This window comes from Chiloscyllium plagiosum, unplaced genomic scaffold, assembly GCF_037043375.1.
Source record: "Chiloscyllium plagiosum isolate Xiang-an unplaced genomic scaffold, Cpla_swu_hap1 HiC_scaffold_15, whole genome shotgun sequence".
Lineage (NCBI taxonomy): Eukaryota > Metazoa > Chordata > Chondrichthyes > Orectolobiformes > Hemiscylliidae > Chiloscyllium > Chiloscyllium plagiosum.
Genome location: NW_028270153.1, coordinates 23,970,872 through 23,996,227, shown reverse-complemented (window position 1 = coordinate 23,996,227; position 25,356 = coordinate 23,970,872). Strand labels below are relative to the sequence as shown.

The 25,356-nt window shown below is 40.6% G+C and overlaps 1 protein-coding gene across 1 annotated transcript in view; it reads left to right on the top strand.

Annotated features, from left to right (window-relative positions):
* Positions 1-25,356, top strand: part of LOC122560199 (proto-oncogene tyrosine-protein kinase Src-like) — a 168,620-nt gene that overhangs the window by 58,860 nt on the left and 84,404 nt on the right. The window contains exon 2 of the mRNA XM_043710603.2: positions 23,481-23,750. Within this exon, the coding sequence (XP_043566538.1) occupies positions 23,489-23,750 (262 nt within the window). The 5' untranslated portion in view covers positions 23,481-23,488. The remainder of the gene's footprint in view (positions 1-23,480; positions 23,751-25,356) is intronic.

The window sequence follows — 25,356 nt, the reverse complement described above, 5'->3', positions numbered from 1 at the left end:
GTTTTTGCCAGACTTGTCAGCTCATAGGTCCTTTTGACCCAGACCATTGCGGCAAATAAGAATATAACAACATAGAAAATAGGAGCAGTCATTTTATTTTATTCATTTATGGGATGTGGGTGTCACAGGCTAGACCAGAATTTATTGTCCAGAGAGCAGTTAAGAGTCAATCACAATGATTAGATTAGATTCTCTACAATGTGGAAACAGGCCATTTGGCCCAACAAGTCCACACCAACTCTCTGAAGAGTAATCCACCCCCTACATTTACCCCTGACTAATGCACCTAACACTATGGGCAATCTAGCATGGCCAATTCATCTGACCTGCACATCTTTGGATTGTAGAGGAAACCCACACAGACACAGGGAGAATGTGCAAACTCCACACAGACAGTCACCCAAGGTGAGAATCAAACCTTGGTCCCTGGTGCTGTGAGGCAGCAGTGCTAACCACTGAGCCACCATGGTGCCCCAATGCTATGAGTATGGAGTCACATTTAGACTAGACCGGGTAAGGATGGCCGTTTCCCTCCCTAAAGGATAATAGTGAACCAGACGGGTTTTTCCTAACAATCTTCAATGGATTCATGGTCATCTTTTAGACTCATAATTCCAGATTTTTATATTCAATTCAAATCCCACCATCTGCTGAGGCAGGATTGTGAACCCAGGTCCCCAGGGCATTAGAGTCCGGTGATTACATCATTGGGCCATCACCTTCCAATTTGGGTCTAATGCAGTCATGGCTGATCAACTGCCTCAGTTCCAGCTTCCTGCACTATCCTGCCTGGGAAGATAGTGGATGATGGAAACCTAACATCCCTTAGAAAATATTTGGATGAATACTTCAAATATCAAAACATTCAAGGATACGGGACAACTGCAGGAAATTGTGATTTCATTTTTAGTGGTAGTTGTGATGGTGCGGTAAGGCTCGGGGTGGGGGGGGGGTCTGTGTGTCTACATCAACATGAAATGGTGCAGAAACTCCGTGCTACTCTCCAGTTACTGCTCATCACTGGTGGAGTTTGTGACTGTTAGATGCAGCCATTTTATTTGCCATGGAAATTCACCTCTGTCCTTATAATCAGGATGTATATTCACTCCAGTGCTAATGCTAAGGAGGCACTCTGTGAACTGTATGGGGCTATTAGTGGTCTGCAGAACGCACACCCTGATGGACTGTTTATTGTTCTGGAGATTTCAACAATGCGAATCTCAAGACTGTGCTCCCTAAATTCCATCAACATGTGGACTTTGCGACAAGAGGGGGGAACACGCTGGATGTGGTTTATGCAAACATTCCCATCACATAAAGGGCAGAGCCCTGGCCCCATCTTGGCTCCTCAGACTATATCTCTGTTGTACTAATCCCAGCACACGCTTGTCAGACGTGTCAAACCAGTGGTTCGGAAGCAGGTGAAAACCTGGCCGGCAGGAGCCATTTCTGTTCGTCAAGACTGTTTTGAGTGCACTGACTGGCGCATGTTCAAGGAGGCAGCAACCGATGGAAATTCCACCAACTTAGAGGAGTACACAGCGTCGGTGATTTGCTACATTAGCAAGTGTATTGACGACATCACTGTGTCCACGATCATCACTTCTTGCCCAAACCAGAAGCCTTGGATGACCCCAAAGGTGTGCTGCTGAGGACCTGTGATACCATCTTCATAGCTGAAGACAAGGCAGCCCTAACAACAGTGACGGCCAACCTGACCCAGGCCATCAAAGAGGCAAAGAGTGCACACGCACAGAGAATACACAGCCACTTTCAGGAGCACAGCAATACCTGGAGCATGTGGATGGGCATCCAGGCCATCACAAATCACAGAACAGCCTCCCGGATGAGTTGAACAACTTCCATGCACAGGTTTGAGGCACAAAATGATATGGCAGCGAGGAAGACCCTCGATAATATTCTTGGTAGAGTGCTTAACGGAAAGTCTGACATACTAGCGGATGTTCTCATGGACATCTTCAACATCTCCTTGAGCTGCGTCATAGTTCCGATGTGCTTCAAGGCTGCTGCCATTGGCCCTGTGCTGAAGAAGTCTTCAGCGTCCTGTTTCAACAACTACTGCATGGTTGCACTAACACCCATCATCATGAAGTGTTTCAAGGGGCTCATGATGAGGCATATTAAGATCCTGCTGCCCCCCTCACTGAACACCCCGCAGTTTGTGTATCATCCCAACTGCTTAACAGATGATGCAATTTCCACCACCCTCCGTCTGGCCCTCACCCATCTGGAGAAGAAGGATACCTATGTCAGATTACTATTCATAGACTTCAGTTCTGCATTCAACACTATCATTCCTCAGCACCAAATTGAAAGCTGAGTCTACTGGGCCTAAATACCTCCCTTTGTAACTGGATCCTGGACTTCCTGACTGGGAGATCTCAGTCAGTCCGGATTGGGAACAACATTTCCAACACCATCTCACTGAGTGCGGGGGTGCTCCAGGGCTGTGTGCTCAATCCACTGCTGTTCACCCTACTGACACACGACTGTGCAGCGATGCACAGCTCAAGTCACACCATTAGGTTTCGTTGATGACTGTAGTGAGCCTCATCAGCAGGAACAATGAGTCAGCATACAGAGAGGAGGTACAGTGGCTAACGGACTTGTGCAGAATCAGCAACCTGTCTCTGAATGAGGACAAGATGAAAGAGATGGTTGTTGACTTCAGGAGGGCACGGAGTAACCATGCTCAGCTGCACATCGACAGCTCCCCCATGGAGATCGTGAAGAGCACCAAATTTCTTGACATTCACCTGGCGGAGAATCTTACTTGGTCTCTCAACACCAGCTCCTTAGCCAAGAAAGTCCAACAGAGTCTCTACTTACTGCATAGACTGAGGAAAGGCCCACACTTCCCCCCCCCGCCATCCTCACCACATTCTGCAGAGAGCACATTGAGAGTACCTGGAGCTGCTGCCTTACGGCCTAGTTCGGGAATTGCACCATCTCGGATTCTAAGACCCTACAACAGATAATGAGGACAGCTGAGAAGATCATTGGGGTCTCTCTTCCTTCCATTACAGACATTTACACCACACGCTGCATCCAAAAGGCTAAGAGCATTGTGAAAGACCCCCACACACACCTCACTCAAACTCTTCATCCTCCTGTCAACTGGCAGAAGATACTGGAGCATACGGTCCCTCACAACCAGACTGTACAACAGTTTCTTCCCCCAAGCCATCAGGCTCCTTAACACAGTATGATAGGACTCTTTTTCACCTGAAATTCTTTGCACGACTTTGAATTGCTGCGAGAACAATGTCTATTAATTAACATTCTTTTTATTATACTGTTATTTGCATGTTTTGCACTTCTTATACACTTTATGCCACCCTTTGTATAATCGTGTCATTTGTACTGTCCATGTAGCACCTTGGTCCAGGAGGTATGCTGTCTTGTTTTTTACTGCATGAAAAATGGTAGAAATGACAAATAAAAGTTACTCTCTACTCCACTCTCTGCAGACTCAATGGGCTGAAGAACCTTTTCTGTGCTGTATGAATCTATGAATCATGTTGTGACTAGTTCAGTTAAGCTTTTTCCTGATCAAATACTAACATGTTGGGAGCTGCACTTTGGTATTTGGAGATCACTCTGATATTCCAGTAAAATTTCTGTTGAAGTGTCTTGTCTTGACAAAATCACTGTTGCATACAATGCCCACAGCAGCTTCAGGTCATTCTGTTGCTAAGACGAGGTGGAAGTATTGTATCGTTCATGTTCCCTAGGTGTCAACAGATCAGTTCATTCTGGATTTAACAATATTAGAAAGCTGCAAGGAATAGGGAAGTGAGAGGGGAAGAAAAACACTCTGTCTCACCAGTAATTAACTGTGTGAAGTGCTTTGAGATCTTCTGAATTGTTAAGCTGCTGTCTACAATAAATGCATGCACTGACTACAAACTGTGTCATAGCTTTAGTGAATTCAAAATGAAAGTTTTAAAAATATTCACTAGTAGATTTTAAATGCAGCCAGAAGAGGAATGTAAGAACTAATGTGCACTTCTTTTACAGAAATGCATTTTATACGTAAAATCTACAGAAGTTTTCGAAGAGTTTGAAAGTTGCATCTCTCACTAGCAGTTCTGGCCATCATTCCTAATTGTTATCCCTCTTTCTCTTGGAGCTCTTTGTAACACTCACTGCAGTGAAACACAATATCTTCCATCATGCCTGTCTCCCATAAAACAGATTGTGGGGTGGTCATTGCTGGAATCCCTTTTCATCCTATGAGAACATAGCTGATGCATATCACTACCAATTGTCTTCACACTCCTGTACTCCCTGCTGTTTATCAGCTGGTTGCTGTCCCTTATTGTGGTTTGCAGATGCAGGGTCAGCTGAACATGCAGAATTCTATCTCTATACCACCTTTCCAATTCTACAAGGATTTTTATTGACTGATACCAATCAGTTGAATTAGCCCTCTCTTCAACTGAACATCCAGAAGAACAAAGCCATCCTTACGAGCCCTACCTTAAAGTCCATGTCTTCTCTCCTCACCCCATCCCCTTCTCTAACCTTCTGAACCAGACGATATAAAACCTGTGCTTTTGAAAGCAGAGATCAGTTTCAAATTTTTGCCTTACCCACCACGAAGGTATGCCTAGTCTCATCTTCAGATAATTTCCTCTCACCGTCCTTTCCTCAGCCACTTTTCTACTAAAACCTTTATGCTTTTCTTATATTTATACTCCATTGCCTGCTTCTTGACCTGCACACCTTTCCAACTTCAACTTGTCTAAATCTCAGCAGCTCCCATCCTGTTGTCAATTATCCCTGGCCTTGCTAACAGACATTCGTTTCTTGTAACCAGGTACATTACTTTTTAAAATGGTCACCTTGGTCTTTATTCTCATCCTCCCAGTTCCCCAAGCAATTTTTTAATCCTTCTAGCCTTGTATACATTCCTTCACATTTTAAAGTTCCTCAATTTTTAGCCATTTGTGGCTTTCCTTCCACCTCAGGTATCTGGCAAGTATTAATCACCTCGACTATGTTCTTTAGAGCTCCTTGTCAAAGTCATTGCTTTGTTTCCAGCCCTCATCTGCCTTTTAAGAAGCTTCTGAAATTCAACTCATAAAGCTTATGGTCAGACCAATAAGTCACTCCTTTCATGTCTTGCCATGCATTTACCTAGCTCCAAAGTATTTTAAACATGTTTAAATTTCTGTGTGAATGTCGTATAAGTTGATGTGTGTGCTCTCACAAGTTGCTTTTTACGAGAGGTGCAGAAAATCCTCTGACCTAATCTGAAAAAGCTGCTTTGTGAGACAGGAAAAGCAAAAGTAAATTTGGCTGGGTCATGATCCTAAATCATTGTAAATGAGGCTTTTGTTTGTTAATTCAGACAGAAAAATTGTACTTTTAGACATCTGGATTAAGTACCATTCAATTACTTGGCCAATTAATTTTCAAAATAAAGTAGCTAAGTAAATGGCACGGTAGGGGTGGCATGGTGGCTCAGTGGTTAGCACTGCTGCCTCATAGCACCAGGGTCCCTGGTTCAATTCCAGCCTCGGGCGACTGTCTGTGTGGAGTTTGCACATTTTCCCATTGTCTGTGTGGGTTTCCTCTAGGTGCTCTGGTTTCCTCCCACAGTCCAAAGATGTGCAGGTTATGTGAATTGGCCATGCTAAATTGCCCATAGTGTTAGGTGCATTAGTCAGAGGGAAGTGGGTCTGGGTGGGTTACTCTTCGGAGGTTCGGTGTGGACTCCTTGGGCTGAAGGGCCTGTTTCCACACTGTAGGGAACGAATGTTGAAATTCCAACTGAATTCTTTAATACCTGTAGTTCTCTTCCCCTTTCTCTTACCAGATATGTTTCAACAAGTTGACGCCTCTGTTGATAGAGCTCTGTGGATAGCTTTCGGTTTTATGGATCGAGTCTGGAGCTTTCTCATATTACTATTTATTGGAGCTCTCTGATAGTTTTAAATATCAGGGTGAGCAAATTTGTGTGTAAAAGAACTTGCTTGCTATCACAGCCTTAGTTGGTAATGAATAGTAAGTAACCTAGCTGCCTGTTGAAACTATCAGACTGCAGCAGCCTGACAGATTCTGTTAGATTTAAGAATTTCCACTGTAAAGGTTCACTGTCTATCGTCTTCGTCTGTCATTGGTTTTAACAGGATCGTAATCGATAAAAGTATTGTTTGCTATTCAGTCCATTTGGTTTGGCTTTACTAGAATTTTATTGCAATGACCTTTTACTGAGGGAGCTGTCCTTCTGAAAATCTGACAATTACACAAATCCCTGTTTTACAAGAATTAAATTGACCTTGCCTGTAAAATGATGAAGGTGGCTGAGAAAGGGCTTAATGAAGTTTCACTTAGTCTGTAAAAACATTGTTGATTTATTTAAAATAACAAAGTACGAACATGCAACCAAGGAACAAGAATAGGCCCTTCGGCCCTTTGAGCCTGCTGCACCATTCAATAAGATTGTGGTTGCTCTGATTTAAACCTCAACTCTTCATTTCTGCATATCCACAATAATTTTTTATCCCTTGGTGATCAAGAATCTACATACCTCTGCCTGAAAAATATTTAAAGAGACTGCATCCAATACCTTTTAATGAATGGAATTCCAAAGACTCTCAATCCTCTAATAGGATAAAAAAGTATCCTCATCTCTGTTTTAAAGGGTGACCACTTATTTTTAAACTATGACCCCTAGTTCTGGATTAGCTTTTCAGAGGAACATTCTTCCACCATCACCCAGCCAAGTCCCTCAGGATCTTTATATGTTTCAATTAAGTCACCTTTGATGCTTTGAAACTACAGAGGTTACAGGCCTCGCCTTTCAGTCCTTTCCTCATAACACATTCCACTCATTCAAGGTAGTAATCTAATAAAACTTCAGTGGAGTACTTCTCATGCATTAACATTCTTCCTTAAGTATGGTGACCAGTATTGTACACAGTACTCCAGATGCAATCTGACAATGCTGTGTATAATTGAAGCCTAACCTCCCCACTCTTACATTCAATTCCCTTTGCAATATAACATAGTTGTCCCAATTACTTGCTGTATCTGCATGTTAATCAATCACATTTCCCATCTCCTTTCCTGAATTATAATATTATTGCTCGAAACTGGTTGCAAGAAGCAGCCTCACTGAAGAAGCCATCTTTTCATATGGCATATTAGTCTGTGGGTATTGTGTGTGATTTAACTATGGAACAGAAGGTATAACTGAGTGTAAGTATACTTCCCTGGATGATCATCTAAGCCAAGGATGGAAAATCTGGTCATTTTTGCCCTCAAATCCAAGGGTGATAACGCCAACTATGTTGTCAACATTAAACTTGATATTTCTGACCTAAAATGCTTCTTTTCATGCTGATTATGAACTGAGACATTAGTGCACAATTTTCTTTAAAGAAAAGTGCATGTAATGAACATATTATGGTGCTATAGTAATAAGCCTGCTGTGGTAACATGAACCTATTCATGTTAAATCTAGTCACACGGGAATACAGTTGTAGGGTTGAAGATTTGATGTGCCAAAAACTGAAGATTGCTTGGCACATGGTTTGTGTGTCTGGCCTCAGATATTTATCAGTAAAGTTGGTTTATTGTGAAGAAAATGTAGGAACTCATGCATGCAGTTTGTACTAATTCTCATGTCTGGAATGCAGAAGATTGAATTCAGCAATCCCAGCAGGATCCAGGTTCATTTGGATTAGATATAGAACTACAAAATGTAATACTACTTCTGTAACCTGTTCTCTCAATGAATGCAGCTCTATGTGATTATTGATTTTAATATAAGTTGCATTTTTTAGCGAAGGAGTCATCGCCTGTCATTTTATTCTTGGAAAATTCTTACAGCTTAACATTTAAGTCATATCTGACTCTTTCAGTTCTGTTTGTTCAGTAACCACTCGGTGAAAATTTCACTTTGAAGGTAGTCACCACTGAAAGGTCTAATTCCATTCATGTCGCATGTCTAATTTGGGGTTTTCTGTATTATACCATGGGCAAGAGTTCCAGTTCTCTGCTTCCAGTGCGGTTTTGGTTCAGGACTGAGATGGTATGCCAACCAGGTCAAATGTTATTACATTTATTGAATTAAACTAAAGTGCATTAGATGTTATTGTTATATATTTTCTTTAGCTGACTAGATGTGGATCAGGTTAACACCAACAGTGCAGCTTTGATTCTGGCTGAAGTAAATTTGCTTCACCACCCCAGTCCTGTCAGTGGAAGACTAAGAAGACTGTCAAAGAAACAGTCAAAAGAAATGGCTCAGCAGGAAGCCTCAGTAGGCAATGACCAAGAGCCTTCCTTTGACAGATATGAAGAAAATGTTTTCTTTCTATGCTATGCCTTGTATCTTCCTTTAATTTTAATTTTGTATGAAGCATTATTAGACAACACAAAAGTTGTCAACAAACAGCTGTCTTAAAGTATATTTCCTGCATCCTTGTATGTGGTCTTTTCCTCCTCCACAGTTCACCTCCAACATGATCCTCAGTTCAGGTAGTGAAAGTACCTTGCCTATCATTATTTTGTTAAAGGCCTCATTTCTTGCTGAATTCAGTTGGCAGCTTTGCACTTGATGGTGTTCTAACTTGCACCGGTAGATTGTTCACATTAGCATCTTCTTCATCCCCAGTTTGGATTATGTATTCATCTGGCTTCAGGTGGATGCACTTGGACCTTCATCTCCTTCAGGCATTGGTATGTGCAAATGGTGAATTATCTGTTGAGAAAATGCTGTCATTGTGTCCTTTCTTTCTCTTCCTTTAACATCAACTTCAGATGTGAGCAATCTTTATTTCATAATGCACAGTCCCCATGTGGATATATAGATACATCTATAATAGATACATAAAGATACCAATGGCCAATTGGTACCTTATGTCCAATAAGGTACCAATTAGGACAAGGAAAACAATACATAGCTACTGAAATCCTTACAGTCCAATTCAATCTCACCTTCTGTCAAGATCTCCACACGAGCAGTGTATTACTGGACAGGAATTAAGAATGTCAAACGTAACCATTTATACAGCTTAAGTTTGGAGATACTAAATGAGGCTATCTTCACCCTACACTTTGAAAGAAAGATTCTGAAGAGGCTTGATAAGGTAGACACTGAGAAATTGTTTCCACTGGGTGGGGATACTGTCTTGTGATAAGAAGCCAATCGTTTGGGACTAAGATGAAGATAAATTTCTTCACTTAAAGGGTTGAGAGTCTTTGGAATTCTCTGCCCCAGAGGGTTGTGCATCCTCAATAAATAAATATAGTTGAAGTTGATCGCTCAGGAAATCACAGCGTCTGGGTAGCGGTGGGGTATCAGAGTTGGAGCTGAAGATTAGCCATAATTGTCAGGAATGGCAGAGCAATCTCAGTAGCCCATGGTCTCCACATCTCTATCTGTGATGTTCTTGTCTATATTAGTAGTGGCACAAAATCAGTTTCCAAATGCATATTGGTAACATCCAGCTGCATCTCTTCTCCTTTGCCCCTAAGGCTCCCTGAATGCTATTAGACTGCTTGATTACTTCATTTTCTGTGCATGCTAACTAAATAGTATTTCTTGTGCTTCAGACTCTGATATTGGTGGTTGGATTGTTTGATTCTTCATCAAGAATCTCAGTAGTTATTTATGTTTGTTGGCTCCATTTGTGATATCTGCCCAAGGGATAGTTTGCCCTAAAGTAGAGACTAATCAGACAATACAGTCCTTGGTTTTTAATGTCAGTTGAAACGTGTCTGGGCATATTTCCAAGTCTGCTGTAATCTATTGTTATCCATACTGATGCAGCTGATGGTTGGAATTTTGAATTTAGCAGTGATTTAATCAGAAAAAAAGACTTCTAGTTCCTTGCCCTTCTGTCATTCAATTCCACAATGTTAAGTATCTGTATGGAGAAAGCAAGTGTGCCTGAAAGGAAAACAACAGAGTGCATATTCTGGAAATTTGTAAAGGAAACTCGTGACTGCAATGATTAAAGACCAGAATGACCTTTGCTTTTTACATATGAGATTGGTGATCAGCACAGCAAAACTACCAGCATTTCAGCAGATGTGAGACTGCCTTGTAACTTTTCTTTTAATGTTGACTGGGAGGAAACCTGAGATTAATTTTGTTCCACCTAAGTTTCACAATTGCACCTCTCCTGGGAGCACTTCACATTGCTAAATACCTTTTGCGCTCTGTTAAAGAAAGGAACCGTCAAAGCCTGGGATAGCCTTTTATGTTTCTCTTGAGGGCTTTCACCGGCCCTGCCATAATACTTGATGAATAACTCATGAGATCCTTCCAATGCTGTTCTCATCAATCCAGATTGGTTTGGATGAAGAATGAATTGATCAGTTCCTTCCCTTCTAATTTAACTACTGCTGGGTAGAAGCAAACCACATTAAGGAGGTTTAGCTGATTAAGCAAACTGCGGAGAACTCCTGTCAGTTATACAGAGAGGAGCAATTGATGTATTGAAGTCATTACATTGAACAATATGCACAGTAAAATAATCAATACCGCATATTTTGGCTCCTTAGTTGGCTGCTATGATCTACTTGCTTTTCATGCTCATTTCAGTATCTAGGAATTTTAGATTCCAGCAACGTAATCACACTGTCTATCAAGAAATAGCAGTAATGGCAACCTACATTTGCATAGCACTTTTTAATATAGCAATATACCCTGAGGGGCTTCACAGAAGTGTTATCAATAGAATCTGAAGTGGAAAAGAAGATATTGGGGCAAATCATGAAGAGGTTGGACAAAGATGTTGGTTCTAAGGAGTGTGTAAATAAAAGAAAGCAAGGGAGAGAGCCAAAATGGTTTAGGGAAAGCATTCCAGAACTTATCACCAAATCACCCTTTATTTACATGTGGAGAGATTTTGACACAGATCCATCTCCCTCAGACTGAACAGAACCTCAATCACTCCTGTTTATATCTGCCAACCAGGGCTCCCTGATTAGACCAGATTAACAGCCCCAATCAGGGAACTCAGATTCTATGATGTCCATCTGGCTGACCTCATTACAATCACTACAAATAGAGTAGATTTTGAGAAGAGGGACAATAGTAGATTTGAAGAATGGGGAAAAAGAATGGAGTGAATCTGTCGCAATGTCAGCTGAAAGTTAAATGCAATATTATTATAAACTACAGACTCTGTGTTTGTTTTCTTGTAGTTGTCTAGCTTAAAATGTAAATCATAAGTATCTATACTAATCCATGTGCTCTGCTCATTGGATTGCATGCAGGCCTAGGGAGCTTGTTTGGTTTAGTTTGCTCTCAAAGTTTTAAATTTTAGCTTTAGACATAGCTCTAAACTCAAAGATTTACTTATATACTGTTTGGCTCTAAAATCAATCTAGACAGCCAGAGTATATGATTAGATTCCCTACAGTGTGGAAACAAGCCCTTTGGCCCAACCAGTCCACGCTGACCCTCCGAAGAGTAACCCACCCAGACCCATTTCCCTCTGACTAATGTACCTAACACTGTGGGCAATTTAGCACGGCCAAATCACCTGACCCACACATCTTTGGACTGTGGGAGGAAACCAGAGCAAACATTGGGAGAACGTGCAAACTCCACACAGGCAGTCCCCCGAGGCTGGAATTGAACCAGGGACCCTGGTGCTGTGAGGCAGCAGTGCTAGCCACTGTGCCTCCAGTTAAATGTAATCTATATTTCACAGTAGTAAGGGTTTTGACTGCTTTTGTGATGTTGTCAAGTTGCATTTGATTATACTCCTCTTTGACATGCCTGGGGATGGTTTACTAAGGTAAAAATGCCAAACAAATACAATTTGTTGCTGGACAGTGAGCCAAAGTAGCTTGACATTCACAGTAGAACATGTTTGCAGTGATAGAATTGAAGATAGTTGGAAGAAAGCTGTTGGACCTGTAGCCTTTTGCACGTAATTTATGAGAGGAGCATATCTTTTAATGACACGCATACACAAAATATCCATTGTATCTTTATGGCTAGCAGTTTGTAACAGGACTGTGGAACTAAGGGCTAATTGATTCCTTAACTATTATTGATGCACCTTTACTGATGAGGAAGAAGTTAACTATTTACTGAAGAGAGTGATTTTATCACATAAGAATCTGTTTAAAAAAAATGAAGTGACTGTATTTTACATGATTAAATTAAGCTCCATTAGAGTTCCTTCCAAAATATCTACTAGCTTTTCCTATTTATTCAGTTTTCAGTAGCTAATTAGCTTAATACAATAAGAAAATGCTGTGTAGGATTATTAGTATACTATAAAGTAAAATTCACAACAAGGATTGCGATGTGAGCCTGTCAAGTGTCTGAAAAAGCTAGCCAACAAATAGGTTAGTCAGAACACCACAATTAAGACTTGTTCTTCCAAGCAGTGATTGAACTAAACTGCCAAATGCCGATCAGTGCTGTAGCCATGATGATATAAAATGTCTACTGCTGTGCTGTGTAGCACTGATGCAACTGAATGTGTCATTTAAAGAAAATATAATTGTTGTACAGCCTGTCAACACCCTTCAGTTTTTAATTAACAGAGATGAGACCTGCAATAGTCACTTAACATTGTCATGGACTTGATGAAATGGCTTTACAGCTGAGTTTTAACCTGGGAATCTTATTTTTATGAGATTTGGCCTGCAGAGTGTGTATGCTTCCTCTTCTTACTCCTATTCTCAAGACACATACCTAGTCCTTTTGCAAGAGAAATATCTTAACTTCTTCATTCACTATTTTAGATTTATTAATGAGTATTGTGGACATTGCCCTTGTATATGTTATTTGGTTTCTAAAAGATTCTATAATTCAGAAGAAAGAGCAATGAAATGTATCTACTCACTGACTGGACATGCTTGATGAAGTATGATTTAGATTGCATTTTCCCTGAAGCAAAAAATGCAGAAGTGAGGGAAATAAATAGGTTCTAAACTTTCTGCTGTTACTTGCAATTTGAATTCCTCATTATTTTATTTAGGAAACTTGATCAGCTTGGATGAGTTGGACCGAAGGGTCCATTTCAGTGCTGTATGTCTCTATGACAGTATAACTTACATTTGTATAGTGCCTTTCACAAGCTCAAGATGTTCCAAAACTACCCACACAGGATATTATGTACTTTTGAAACACACAAGACAAACAATGAAAGCAGTTTGTGCATGTCCATTGTCCACAAGCAACAACAAGAGGGCACTCAACAGAGCATGTATCTCTGCCACACTGTGCTATTTCAACATTAAGTACACATCTCTTATTTTGGGCTTTTCCTTGACTGTACGATGTTCTGTGATGATACATGTTACAGAAATCTATGTATTAACAGTTTCCATCACATTGAGGAGGTTTTACATCTTTCTTGCCTGTTCATGGAAATTAGATAAACATTGACTGAAGACTTACATGCACACATGGTCTTCATTAAAAAAGACCATCCCCTGCATGCATCTTTCTTCACAGAGGGACAGTCACAAGGGAATCTAATAAAAAAACCCTTCCCAAATTACTGGCTTTATATTGAAAGCCTATTGTACATCTGTATTTCTGTAGGAATATCTGCTCTCACTCCCATTTTTTTTGTTGTTAGCTTTAGAAATGATTAGATGGTCTTGTGATGTAATGGATATCATCCCTGCTTTTGAGCCAGAATCAGAAGTCACACAACAACGGTTTATTAGAAATCACAAGCTTTTAGAGCACTGCCCCTTCATCAGTTGAAGTGACTCAGAGCTCAAGTCTCCCTCCAGGGCTTGATGGTTGGAGAAGATGCCTTCATAGGATGGCAAAACATGTTCATCATCAACTTGTAAATCCTTCAGATGTGCCCGTTGAGGGCAGTAAGAGCGGGAGAGTGTTCTGGTCAGCCCTTCCTGATGTGGAGCCTCTGCCAACAGGCTGGTACCTGTTCCAGGAAAGCTAGTCATGGAATGCACTTGCTTTGTCCATTTCATGCATCACCAACTTTGGAGAAGGAACTAAAGAGGAAGATAAAAATGATCAGTGCTCATTAAAATAGCAATTTGTCGATAAAACAAATACCATTCCCAGGACAAGTATATACTTGCTTGAGGCACTTCAGCTCATTTGGGTGGTTCACTGAGTGCTAGCTCGCTGATTTAAAATGAAATTAGATTAGATTAGATTACATTACAATGTGGAAACAGGCCCTTCGGCCCAACAAGTCCACACCGACCCGCCGAAGCGCAACCCACCCATACATTTACCCCTTACCTAACACTACGGGCAATTTAGCATGGCCAATTCACCTGACCTACACATCTTAGGATTGTGGGAGGAAACCGGAGCACCCGGAGGAAACCCACGCAGACACGGGGAGAATGTGCAAACTCCACACAGTCAGTCGCCTGAGGCGGGAATTGAACCCAGGTCTCTGGCGCTGTGAGGCAGCAGTGCTAACCACTGGGCCACCGTGCTGCTCACTATATGTCACACTATATGTCACACATTATGATCTGTATGTCTGTGCTGCAGCTAACTCTAAATGTTACGGCAACAAATTTATTGTGAAGCAAGAATCGTGCATCACTGTGTTGCTTCTCGTTCTCTTGCATGTTTATGCCATAGGGTTTATCAGCAGTAGTTCTTGAGTCTGAAATAAAGTGCTGCAGTATTTTTCCATTACACAAGGAGGTCTAATTTAATCTGTTCATGCGTGTTTAGTCATTGTCTTCAGATCTTCAGTTTTCTTTTTATTCGTTGGTTACCAATGTTTTGCAGAAGCAATGGTACAAGAGTCAGCTGTCCTGGACACTGTTAAAACAAGGGAAGCAAACAATCAGCCTTTCTGGTGTTGTTGGAACTGAGTGAAGTCCAGAAACTGATCTCATGGCACAGTGACAGCAGACCAATATTTATTGGGCACTTGCCCGCAACTGTGACTAAGGAGTTGGTAATATGTGATATCATAGAAAGCTAGCGTGCAGCCTACATCCAAATTTATGAATCCTTATTGAAGGAGCAATGTACTTCCATTGCAAGTTGTTCAGAGAAGGTGCACTAGGCTGATTGCTGGGTTGAGGGGATTGTTTTATGCAGGAAGGTTTTGCAGGTGGGGCCTGTACTTATTGGAGGGCAGACAAATGGTCAGCATGGACAAGATGGGCCGAATGACCCCCTTCTGTATCATTTCTATGAATATGAGATGAGCTATTGAAATGTTTAAGATCCTCAAGGGTCTCCAGAGAGTAGATGCTAAAAACATGTTCGAACATGTTCAGAAATTTAGAATGAGGAGGCATGCTACCACTTCTGAAGGGCAGTTAGGCGTGGGCAGTCGATATGCCTACTTCCTAAGTAAAAATATAATTAATACAATTTCAGCTGAAGGGTCTCTTTTCAAGGTGGAAATGAAGGAATAGAAGATGGAGTAGAATTTTTGCTGTCACAAAGTCTTTAATCTTTGTAATTCTCTATAGTATTGAGCAGTAGAAGTTGGAACGTTAAATACATTCATGCCTAAGTTGACAGATTTTGAGATTCTGAGTTTGATATTGATTAGACTCTTGAATGGCCTGATTCAACTCTTACAAACTGTAATTCCAGTTGTTAAAAATGCAGGCTTTAAGTTGTACGTTTCCAACAGAATCGAGTGACGGAGAGATAAAACTCAGAAATTATAAGACAAATTTTTCAGCCCCTGGGTGATGAGTTAGTACAGGAAAGGATCCGTTAAGTAATGGGCAGCCACATGCAGAAAGCTCCCCCATGTGGTTTCCATCACAGGGGGAGGTTTCCTGATTGTGGGCTGCAAGACAGATTGATTGCCACTCAGTGAAGATGGATAGCCAATTGAAGTCGTTAAATCTTCGATTAGGGATGACTTTTTCATACTCACTGCCATTGTTCTGGTGAAGGACTGAACTTCAGCTGTTTGCAGAGGCTGGTAGTTTAATAGAGGGGCTATTGAATCCAAGAGCATCAGCCCCCAAAGAAGAGGCTGCCAGCAGGAAAGGCAGATTCTAACTTTAAGCAGAGTGTTGATCCAAAGGGTTTGAATGGACAGGAATGAACTCTGATGCACCCAACATCTGAAAATATCCTTTATTCGAAAACCAGTAGATTCCTAAGCACTGGATAAATGATTCCTGACCTGTATCAAAGGTGGTCCCTTCATCCAAATCACTTGTGCAGATTGTGAAAAGCTGGGGCCCCAAGCATGATCCTTGCGGTGTCCCATTGATCATGGTTTGCCAACCTGAGATTGACTTACTTATTACTACTCTTTGCTTTGTGCCTGTTGGCCAATCCACAGTCCATGCTCGGATAGTACCTTCATGCTCATCCACTTTCATTTTGTTTACTGTGACCTTTCCATTACTATGAGGGTCAGAGGAAGATCTTCAGTTTTTGGATATTTCCATGTTACATCCTTACAACATCCCAAAGTCCTTCCATTAATTAGTTTTGAATGTAGCGATTTACCTCTGCTATGTAAGCAAGTCAGGGAACCAATTAAAACATGAGTCTACCCCACAAACAGCAAACAGGATTAAAAGCTTGTTAATCTGTTTTGATGGAGGTTATTGATGGAGAAACCTTTACTAAGGTGCCTGGAAGATCTCTTACACTTCTCTGATTATTACCGTTTTTTAATAAGCACTGGAACAGTTAAATGGGATGTTAGTTCCATATCATATTTGTAAGAATGCACTGAAGAACCATTATAGAATATTTATACATGTCTTGAAATGAGGCTTGAATATGTAGCCTTCTTGAATCAAGAATGCAACCAAGTGGGACAAAGTGAGTGACATCAATGCAAGGCAGTAAATCTCCAAAGTTTCGATGGATCACTTGCTCACTGTGTTTACTTGCTGAGTCATCTGGAAACATTGTGACATTTCCTCTGCATCGAATCATGAAAATCAAAAAACATTTGTCACAGATTCATCCTCCGTGCCACCTCTATTGCATTGGTACCCAACTGAGAAGTAGCAACAGAGGTCTGTGTCCATTTTCTTGTTCATTCATGAGATGTGGATCATAGAATCCCTACTATGTGGAAGTAGACCATTCCGGCCATCAAGTCCACACCGCCCCTCAGAAGAGCATTCCACTCCCACCCCCCCACCCCATCCCTGTAAGCCTGCATTTCCATTAGGCAATCCACCTAACTTGTAGCTCTTTGGACTGTGGGAGGAAACCAGAGGAAACCCACATAGACAGTCGTCTGAGAATGGAATCGAACCTGGGTCCCTGGTGCTGTGAGGCAACAGTGCTAACCATTGAGTCACTGTGACGGTGATAAGTCTCGCATTCATTTACTTATTACTAGCTGCCCATTAACAGATAATATCTGTGCTTGTGCCTCTTTGCATGAGGGTTATTGGTGTGTCCCATACTCAATACTTGGTCTGATAAGTGCAGTCTCGCCTTCAGTATTTTGAGGTCTCCATGCACGAAAGAAGTAAGGGGAAATATCACGGCTTTTATAATATCCTGGTGCACATTGCCAAATAGTTAAGTTCTGTATTAAGTGATGAGGCCTAGTCATCAGCTTTCGCAAGTCTGACAAGATTATCTTGGGTATAGCTACTGCCATCTGGGAGTTGTCTGCATTGAACATTACTCCAGCACTATAGAGTTGTTTGCATTGAACATTACTCCAGCACTATAGAGTTGTCTGCATTGAACATTACACCAGCACTATAGAGTTGTTTGCATTGACTTCCCTTAACTGAAAGCCTCTGCTGACCCATGATTTCAGGTAGGAACATATTTACTGCTTGAATTCCACTAATACTTCTCCTTCCTTCTCTCTGCTGCAGATATTTGTTTCTCAAATCCTTTTGTTCCAAATTCTGTCCATTAAAGGAGAAAACAGGTATTGGTTGATGGTATAACTTACTGCTGATGCTAGAATCTGTACTGAAGACAACAAATGCTGGAGATTACAGCGAGTCAGACAACATTCGTAGGGAGAGAGCAAGCTAATGTTTCGAATCTTGATGGCACTTCATCAGAGCTCTGAAGCATCATCTAAATTTGAAGGGTTAGCTTGCTCTCTCTCCATGGTTGTTGTCTGACCTACTGTGATCTCCAGCATTTGTTGTTTTCAGGTATTGGTTGTTATTGATTTTGTGTCCTTTCCAGGTTTCATTCAAATTGGCAGCTATGACTCAGTTGATGACACTCACTGTATCAAAGAGCTACATCAGAACATACGACCTAGGAACAGGAGCAGGCCAGTCAGTCCTTTGAGTCTGCTTTTCTATTCAATAAGACAGTAGTCAATCTGATTGTAGTGTCAATTCAAGCTTTTCTCTTTGTCCTCATAATTCTTCACCTCTTTACCTGTCAAAAATGTATCGAACTCAACGTTGAATCAATTTAATGACTCAGCCTCCACTATTTTCTAAGGAAAAGAATTCCACGGATTCATGATCCTCTGAGTGAAATATTCTCTTCATCTCTGTCTTGAAAGATAGACCTCTTAATTTGAACTGTGACTCCCAAACGAATTCACCCAATCTATATGTAGAATAAAGTCACCTGTGATGAATGCAGCAGTCTCTTATACAGCACACATATTTTGTCCTTGATACACTGCCCTACGGTAGTGGCTTAGCTAGTGCAGTTGTTTGGCATCAGGATTACGATGCTGTTTAATAGCAGCAGCATGGGCTCAATTCCTGTATTGGTGAGTTTACCAGGAAGGACTCTCCTTCTCAATCTCTCCCCATTGCTCAGGTGTGGAGACCATCAGGCTAAGCCACCACCAGTTGTCTCTGTCTAATGAGAATTAGGACTATGGTGATTTTATCCTTACCCTACAATATAACTACTAAGGGATATGCTGTAAACTAAACCCACAGGTGACCTTTCTTATTTCTTAGCTCTCAGTAATGTACTGATATCATTCATTTTTAAGTATCTTGCCACCTTTCCTACCTTCCTGCCAGAAAATGCTGGGGACCTTAAATATTCAGGACTGAGTTTAGATCACCTTTGAACCATGTCCAATGCGTATCAGGTTATAAATATTTATTTTTATTAGTGGTAATACTTCATCTACTCTGTTTCAAATACTTTGCAAATTCAGTTTCAGGACTTTAACTCTGCCATTTTACAATTTCTTGCAATGTCGAGTCTGTATCTGCTACTGCACTCTTACATTATGATGCTCTGTTCTTTTCTGGCACGTTCTGGTTATCATTACGCTAATTACTATCTTGTTGTTTCCCTTTAATGTGCCACATCTCCCTCATATGATCTCTTACATGTTGTGTTAGCAAATCCAGAAGGTTGGATTCAAATTCTGGTGCAGTGTTGACCATCTGGAAAGTCCAGTTTGGAAATTAAGTGTGATTTTGTAGGGTTATTGTGTCACAATGGTAGTGTCCCTGCCTTTGAGGCAGGTGGTGTGGCTTCGTCTCCTGCCTGCTCAAAACATGTGTAATAACATCTTTGTGCAGACTGATAGAAAATATTTTTTAAAAACACATCATTGTCTCACCTCTGGGGATTGTGTTCAAATCCAGTTCAGGCTGATGTTACAAAGACCTTCTGGTTATAAACATCTATGAAATCTTTAAACAGTCACTAATCAATGTCTGAATGATGTCAAACACTACGTAATCTGTTTACACACTTGAGCCAATAAGTGAAATATAATTTTTCCACAATAAACATTTTTGGAATTCTTTCTTCTTATTCCCTTTTCCAGCATAAAATAACACAAGGGATAGAGCCACACACAACTAAACCATAAGGATAGTGAGCATTAGATTATAAGGCCCTATCAACAAAGCAAAAAACAAGTAGCAATGCTTAATCTCATTGGTGATCAGAAAATAACTGTTGATGGATTTTCATCTTGCTGCTACAGCTGAGCTCTAAACTCACATCAGTTCTCCGTTGAAATACATAGATGGTGAGAATAGATTCCTAAAATGCAGAGATGCATTTGTGATATTATGACAAATATAAATACCACAACGAAGGATGCTTTTGACAGATGAAGATTGGAAACCTTGCTATTGCAAACAAATTAACATTTATTAACTGCTTAGTTTAGAAGCATGAGAGGTGACCTTTTTGAGACATAAGATTCTGAGAGAGCTTGAAGGGTAGATGAAAGGGAGTGGAAGATGTACTGATAGAATAAAGAGTGAGGCAAGGAGAAATTTCTTCACTCAGATGGCTCTGAATTTTCAGAATTCTCTACACATAGGGTAATGGGATGCATGGGATTTCAGGGAATCAAGGGATACGGGGAAGGATGGGTAAGTAGTGTCCAGGTCAAAGATCAGCCATGATCCTGTTGAATGGCAGAATAGACTTGAGGGACCCTATGCCTTATGCAACTCCTGTACTCAATACTCTGATCAATAAAGGAAAGCATACAAAACGCCTTCTTCACTATCCTATCTACGTGCGACTCCACTTTCAAGGAGCTATAAACCTGCACTTCAAGGTCTCTTTGTTCAGCAACACTCCCAAGGACACTACCATTAAGTTTATAAGTCCTGCTAAGATTTGCTTTCCCAAAATGCAGCACCTCACATTTATCTGAATTAAACTCCATCTGCCACTTCTCAGCCCATTGGCCCATCTGGTCCAGATCCTGTTGTAATCTGAGGTAACCCTCTTCACTGTCCACTGCACCACCAATTTTGGTGTGAACTGCAAACTTACTAACTGTACCTCTTATGCTCGCATCCAAATCATTTATGTAAATGATAAAAAGTAGAGGACCCAGCACCGATCCTTGTGGCATTCCACTGGTCACAGACCTCCAGTCTGAAAAACATTTTAAATGAGTTTGTTATGGTTATTGAATAAATCAATGTTTTTAAAACTTCAGCGCAGTTGGGAATTTGAATTAGTGTAGTTATGGTTGTTATTTCTCAATCCCTAAAATTTTACAAATATTGATCATTGATGAATACCGATTGTATACTGATTAAAACGAATTCCATTATTTTATCATGTGAGACATGGGAATATCTAGGAATTTTATGTTGGAAATTGCATATCTAATCTTCAGCTGTTTTTTCATGAAGTCACTGGGCAGCGATCCTGTTCGAAATGAGCAATTGCACAGAATTGTATGGCTTCTACAATGTAGACGTAAATCAGACCTTTTGGTCCACTCCCAATGGGCCTAACTTTATAGCTCGGTTATTCTCCTTGTTAGTCTTTTCTGAACCTTTTCTAGTGCTTCTAAATCCTTTTCCAAAAAAAAGGTCATGACCAGAACTATACACGTTACTCGCCATAATGAAAACTGAAAAAAAAACTGTGGATGCTGTAAACCAGAAACAATAACAGAAACAAAAATTGCTGGAAAACCTCAGCAGGTCTGAGGTCAGAGGTTCTGAGGAGGGATCATTTGACTCGAAACCTTAACTCTGATTTCTCTCCACAGATACTTCCAGATCTGCTGAGCTTTTCCAGCAATTTCTGTCTTCCCATATTGTTTAATTCAAGTTTGATGCACATTTATTGCCCCAGTATTTTGCTTTTGTATTTGCGTAATTTCTCCACAGTGAGTTCTTCTATAATACAATGGCTGTGTTCTTGTGCAACCCCGTGTTATAGAAAAATCATGCTTTAGAAACAGCACTTAAGTGTTGGTGATGTAAGCGCGTTACAACCAATATATGTTTTAAAAGTTTGTGTTTTAGAAACAACGTTCCCAATTCGTCATTGGCATTACAGCGAATTCGCATTGAGGAAACTTGCGTTATGGCAGAATGACCTGTGTTTAAAAATTCTATCCCTTTAAAAAGAAAGCTGGGAACTTGATTTGCTATATTTTAATACCCTTTTTGACCTATGTTGCTCCTATGGACGATCCATGTTTTGTATTCCGAGATCGCTTTGCTCCTTCATCCTGTTTGGGTTTGTATTTTCTAACATGTGACTTTCCTATTTTACTCACCAAAATGTTGTACTTCACTCTTCACATTGGAGAGGTTAGCTCCTTCCTGCCCTAGGGTTGGTTTCTGTAGTTCGTAACAAGAACCTCTCTATTTTGAACATCAGGTCCTTTAGCATGTATTAACTCACCTGACATGGCTGTGGAAGGAAATACTACCAGGCTTCATTTCGGAGTTTTGATATTGATTTCAAGACGAGAGATAAGCTTGCCCAAGATTGCTACACCAACTCAACCATGTAAAACATGGTATGGATTTCTTTAAAAACAAGTGCATGTTACGGAACAGAGCAAATGCAAGCAGAGGAAATTTTGAGTCTGCAACTCATCTCAAACTAAATTGTTTGTGGTACCCATAATTCTGCAGTTGATAAACATGGTTGTTTTTGCCTCAAGGGATGAACAAGAAAGAACTCAACCGATCTGTCTGTCTCTATTTTGGGAAGAAATCTAGGAATCATTACCCTCAAGGTTCTGCTTATTAAATGAGTTCCTCAAAGCTCTTGGTCCCTCAACATGATTGCCTCCCTGTAGGCAAACGTGAGGACTGCAGATGCTAAAAACCGGAGTTTCGATTAGAGTGGTGTTGGAAAAGCACAGCAGGTCAGGCAGCACAAAGGAGCAGGAAAATCGACGTTTCGGGCAAAAGCCCTTCATCAGGAATGGAATCCCTGTTCCTATCCAAATAATTTGTTCCAACATAGATCAGAATATGGCCCTTTCTGAATTTCGCTCCAGCTGTTTTGAGATAGGAGCTCCCCTGACAAGAAGCAAACAATGTGGCCTCCGAGATTCTTCTTTGTCAGCTTGTAATTTTTCTCTGGGCTTGTGTAAGTTCTGGGCTGACAACTGCTGTACATGCTGCACTTTTTATGCTGGGCTGGGCTAATGCAAATAAAGAGTGACGTGATGTTGTAGTTAGGCTACAAAGTATCATTTTTACCTCATCCTGACCCCAGGATTTTACCTTCAAAGTTAACATAGACTAACCTACCTATTTGACTCAGCTTATCCGTTGTTAAATATCCTGTACGGATCATTGTCACATTTTGTTTGATAACCCTTTGCGAACTGTTGCAGAGTGACTCCAATTTTGTGAGTTAAATTCCTGCTCCAGATGAGGTAACCATGAAGGTCTCTCCTTCTGAACGTCTCCCCTCGCCTGGGATGTGGTGACTCTCAGATTAAACCACCATAAGTCTCTCTCTAATGAGTGTGCAATCCTGTAGGATTACGGTGAATTTATGTTTCCCTTTGCTATGTTAAAGACACTGCATAAATGTTAGCCTGAGCAGTACTGTCATCAATTCCTTTATGAATATTTGAATAATTCATTTTCTTCAAATAACCCATGTGTAAGTCTAATGATTCATGATCTTGCTGATGGCTTGCTATGGAAACTTTTACAATATTTCTCCTGCTACTATAATTTTTTAAAATCATTTTTAATCCTAGCTATCATTATGACAAGGGTTTTCCAATTGACCAGAAAGAAAGAAAAAGTATCTAAATGTGATTTATTATTCTTAAACAGTGTTCTGGCTGTTAGTAATTTTAATCCCTTTTTTGTAGGTTTAATTATGGGGAGTAGTAAGAGCAAGCTGAAAGATCCTTCTCTGAAGCCAAAGGCTGGAGACAATAGCATTTCCTCCAGCACACAGAATCTACGTTATGGACCTGATCCAACACAAGAATCCCAGTCAACACCTGCAAAAGCTTCAGGTCTGGATAAGAACAGCTCCAATGTTACACCGTTTGGAGGAACCACAGAATCAACACTATTTGGGGGGGTCATTTCATCAAATGCATCTTCACCATCACAGCGAACAGGCCAACTAGCAGGTTAGTACGGGGCACTGGAGCTGTGGTATGGTCCTGGGAGAGGGCAAAGGTTTTGATTAATTAGTAATCCTAAATTAATTTGACAACATCAAGATATTGATTGCTGAGAATTGGGAACTTTCCTGAACAACGGTTCTGAGTGCTTGACATCAAATATTTATCCTGTGAAGTAGCAGGTAATTTTGTCTCACTGGGGAAAGGCATACTGTCCTTGAAGCTGATGCTGAAGGCCATTCACCAGACTGTTACTGGGGCTAAGAGAGCCAACCTATGGGGACTGCTACAGACATTCGGTTTGTATTTCCATGAATAGCTTTACTAAGGTTGCTCTAATAGTGATTTTAAGATGTTACCAGAAGGTCCTCTGTTATTGAAAGGGAAGTGGAAATCTGGAACTCTGCCCCAAACTGTCAGCTGACAGTTTTAAAACTGTGTTTACATTAGACTAGGGCATTAAGAGTTAAGGAACCAAGGCATGTCGATGGAATTAAAATATAGATCAACCATGATCTATCTAAATGGTGGAACAAGCTGGAAAATGCTAAATAGATTATGCTCAGGAGAGTTCCAATGAATTGATGTTGTTCATTTCGATGGGAAACGGAGGGTGGGGTGTGGGTTTCTATTGATTGGAGTCATACTTAGCATTTAATAAGGATGCCATAGCTATTGTAATATGCAGCAGACTTAATGAGCTAGTTAGCTATTACCTGCCTGAACTCCGGATCATATTATGTTGGGAAATGGAGCAGATACTTTACACAAGATCCAAGAATACCTGGTTAAGAAAGGAATATTGGAGGAGCACAATTTGATAAAATAATGCCTGAGCCTCGGCACCCATTCATTTAAAAAGAAGCATATAAAGTTATCAACTCTAGTTTAATAAATTCCAGGAGATTTAACCATGTGGCATTGTTACAGCATGTGACATTTTCCATACTTTTGCAAATGTTACTAAAATGTATAAGAGCCTCTGTGATGTTCCTACAATATAGAATACATTGCAAAAAATTAAGCAAATACCATTGTTTGAACAAAAGTCTTAATCATTGTAGCTGTTAATTGAAACGTTTGTAAAGTTTTGTCACTTTTTGACAATAGACAGCAATTACAAAAACTAAAATCAGGCCGAAGTCAGTTTTCTGATTCCTTTACCTTACCACGTTTTAATTTTGGGGGATATGAGACTCAATCCTTTTTTTTAGATTAGATTAGATTCCCAACAGTGTGGAAACAGGCCCTTCGGCCCAAAGTCCACACCGACCCTCCGAACAGTAACCCACCCAGACTCATTTCCATCTGACTAATGCACCTAAAACAACGGGCAATTTAGATAACAGTTTCAAAGAATATGATTCTCTGAATAAGACCCATTATGTGAAAGAGCTCATCATAGGCTAATGTGACATTCTCTCTCTCAATTTTATGTTGCTCTCTTTTCCACATTTTGTGTTTCAGTCTCTCTCTCTCTCTCTGTATTTCTCTCTCTCCCTATCTCTTTTTCTCTCCCCTAACAATTCCTCCCCCACAGATGCACACCTTCGAAGATTTTATGCTCTGACCAGTCCTTTCTCCCCTAGTTTGTGCTCCTCTTTGTCATGTT